Source organism: Aptenodytes forsteri, unplaced genomic scaffold, assembly GCF_000699145.1.
Source record: "Aptenodytes forsteri isolate BGI_AS27 unplaced genomic scaffold, ASM69914v1 Scaffold241, whole genome shotgun sequence".
Lineage (NCBI taxonomy): Eukaryota > Metazoa > Chordata > Aves > Sphenisciformes > Spheniscidae > Aptenodytes > Aptenodytes forsteri.
Window position 1 is genome coordinate 7,710,317 of NW_008795252.1, and position 2,784 is coordinate 7,713,100.

General features: G+C 36.9%; 1 protein-coding gene across 1 annotated transcript in view; it reads left to right on the top strand.

The window, feature by feature from the left end:
* The window catches only part of C2CD5 (C2 calcium dependent domain containing 5), a 68,708-nt gene extending 67,140 nt beyond the window's left edge, over nt 1-1,568 (top strand). Inside the window, exon 26 of the mRNA XM_019471980.1 lies at nt 27-1,568. Within this exon, the coding sequence (XP_019327525.1) occupies nt 27-158 (132 nt within the window). The 3' untranslated portion in view covers nt 159-1,568. The remainder of the gene's footprint in view (nt 1-26) is intronic.
* Nucleotides 1,569-2,784: the final 1,216 nt, after the last annotated feature.

Consider the following 2,784-nt stretch of genomic DNA (forward strand, 5'->3'; position numbering starts at 1 on the left):
GTATCGTCCTTTTTTTTTTTTTTCAGGCCCAGTGTTTAATCAATGTAAGTGGCGATGCAGTCATCTTTGTACGTGAATCTGAGTTAGAAATGTTACCAGTACAACCTTCTACGGTTGTTTCTCAACCTACAAGTTCTGGAGGAGATGTCACAACGTGAAGACAGAAAAAGTGAAATAGTCTCTGCCAAATATAAAAATTGTTTAAAATGTGGGAATGTTTAGGTTTGCATCTTCAAAATCAGTATCTCCCCATAACGTTAATAGCCCAAATCCAAGACAACCACTATACTTTGTCCTTTATGTAATGGTCAGGGCAGCATATTGGCAGGTATGCTTTGATTCTTTTGTTACCATTACAGGCCCCTGTGAAAGCGAGACAGAAGATGAAGCACTGATAGGAAAGCATGGATTAAAATAGTAGACTTCACATGGAACTGTGAAAGTAAACAAAAATTCTGTTGCATTTTTCAGCTGTTTAACAGGACCATGACAAGTTATAATTCAGAACCATCTCTGAGTTTGCATATTGTATTAGCTGATTCTCCGCTCAGTTTAAAAAATAAAAGCGGGGTTGAGGTGGGTGGGAGATAACTGAGAAGCCTGTATTAGCAACCGTTGCCCAAGGAGCGAGAGATTTGTGCGCAGGCTAATAAAATGTGGGCTGAAGTCTGAACTTGTCTTAAATCATAGCGTGAAGAAGAAGCAGCAGCACCAAGAAGTCAGTTTGAATTTCTGCACACTAAAAATATTTTTCAACTGTTTGAACTGCTGATTTCTTTTCCTTTTAAGTTATTACTATACAGCATATGTTTTGGGTGGGGTTTTTTGTTGTTTGTTTTTGTTTTTTTAAGAAGTGCCAGACCATGATGCTGTGTTCTAGTCATCCCTATGGTTAAAAAAAAAAGAACAAAAAGTTCCAAAGTGTGTTAGGTGCTATTATAAGATATTCACTTCAATATTGACAAAACAGATCTGTTTTTATATAAGATTCTGTGAAAGAACTGTCCTGAGGCTCATTTTCTTAAGGCATGATCTCTTGCAAGGATGACATAAACAGTCCTCCGACAGTCAAGTTATACAGAGCTATACTCCCGCCTCCTTTCCGTTTAACACATTGGAAATGCCTGGCTAAATGGAGATTGAGGTATGCTTGTGATGCTGGTTTCTGTGAGTTGGGTTGTTGGTCGTCCCCCCCCCCCCCCCCAGCACAGTAGCTGGGAAATGAGGGTACTGCAAAGAAAGGAAATTTGCCATTTCCAGCAAATGTCTGAAAGGCAGTGATATTTTAATGTAGAAAATGCAAACTTTGATCTGAAGATGCATTCTTACTTAATTCTGACAATACCATACATGGAACTTGAACAAACATGTAAACTTGAATGTAAATATTCTGCTTAGTGTTGAAATTAAGCATTGGCATGATTATTTGTTAAAACTAATTATTTCATTGTAAATGAGCATGAAAATCATTCTTGCACAATAAATTTCTGTATAAAATTTACTGCCTTTTTATATGGGTAATAGTTAAATGTGTATGCTGGATACATATTAAAGATGTTCCACCCCCATTCTCCTCAGAGGAACATTTTTGGTATAGAATGTTACAACCTCATTATTTAAAATTTGGGGAGTTAATTATCTTCATATTTAAAGTGTTTGAATTAGGTGCTTACCAGAACACTTTACTCATATAGTTAATTGTCTTTCTAAATTCTGTAGCTGCTGCAACCAAAGCTGCCATAAATTAAGTCGCCTGTAAATAGTTGCAGCTCTCTTGATTATTTTGCAAGGCAAATCTTGTTCCCTTTGAAGCTGGTGGCAGACTATTAATAACTTCAGAAGGTCTTGGATCTGGCACAAGAAGTAAGTTGTTTTCAGCGTAAGTATTCAGCATGGAAATATTCTCTGAAGTAGCACATTAAAGTAGCTGTTCCTGATTGTTTTGTTTTGGGTTTTTTTGGTAGCTTCTATGGAAAGTATTAATGCCATCTTTTCATTTCTCGCTGTTTAAAAGGTCACAGTTTCTTCTAGTGTGTTTCATTAGATGTAGAGGAAGAGCTTTCTCATCTAGAAATTTTAATTATTCTCTAATTATTATTCCGGAAATGTCAAACGTTTTTTAACTGTTACTAATTGGGATTTAGCTTTTCTTAATTGGTCCAGCTGGATAAATTTAACCTGTAGGAAGCTGTACGCTTAAATTGCTTTGACTGTTATTTTTTCCAGTGTAAAAAAAGGGATAAGTGTGTGCCAATCCATTGTCATTTGGAACATCATACCTCATATATTTCTCAGAGGTAAAAAAGGATCCTATAAACATAAGAAAAACTTCAGGGAATTATTAGAGTATGTAAGGAAAGGAAAACCAAAACAAGTTAAAAATTCAGTCGTTAGTGCACAAAACACCTTCGAGGAGCTGTCTGCCTGTAACTTAAGTTGATCTATGTTCCTTGCTGGGTTCAGAATGGCTGAAAATCATACAAAGGTACCTTGTCAGTTAATGACTTTTACCCCTTTGTCTGTTACTATGTCATGACTCGTTTTGGTTGTGGGAGAATCATTGAAGGTTCTGCTGAAATGGGCGCAGTTAATGCAAGATACCCTACTCTTTCCTGGAATGGGACTTGGAAATGTGGGGGGACAAACAGTATCATTTGAGATTATTTGTGGCTCAAGCGTATGTTGCTTTGTCAGGAATTTATCTCTATGCTGAGAATAGCTGGCTGGGGGTAGGAGCTAATGCAACTTGCTCATAGCGGTTTTGGCTGGGATAGAGTTAATTTT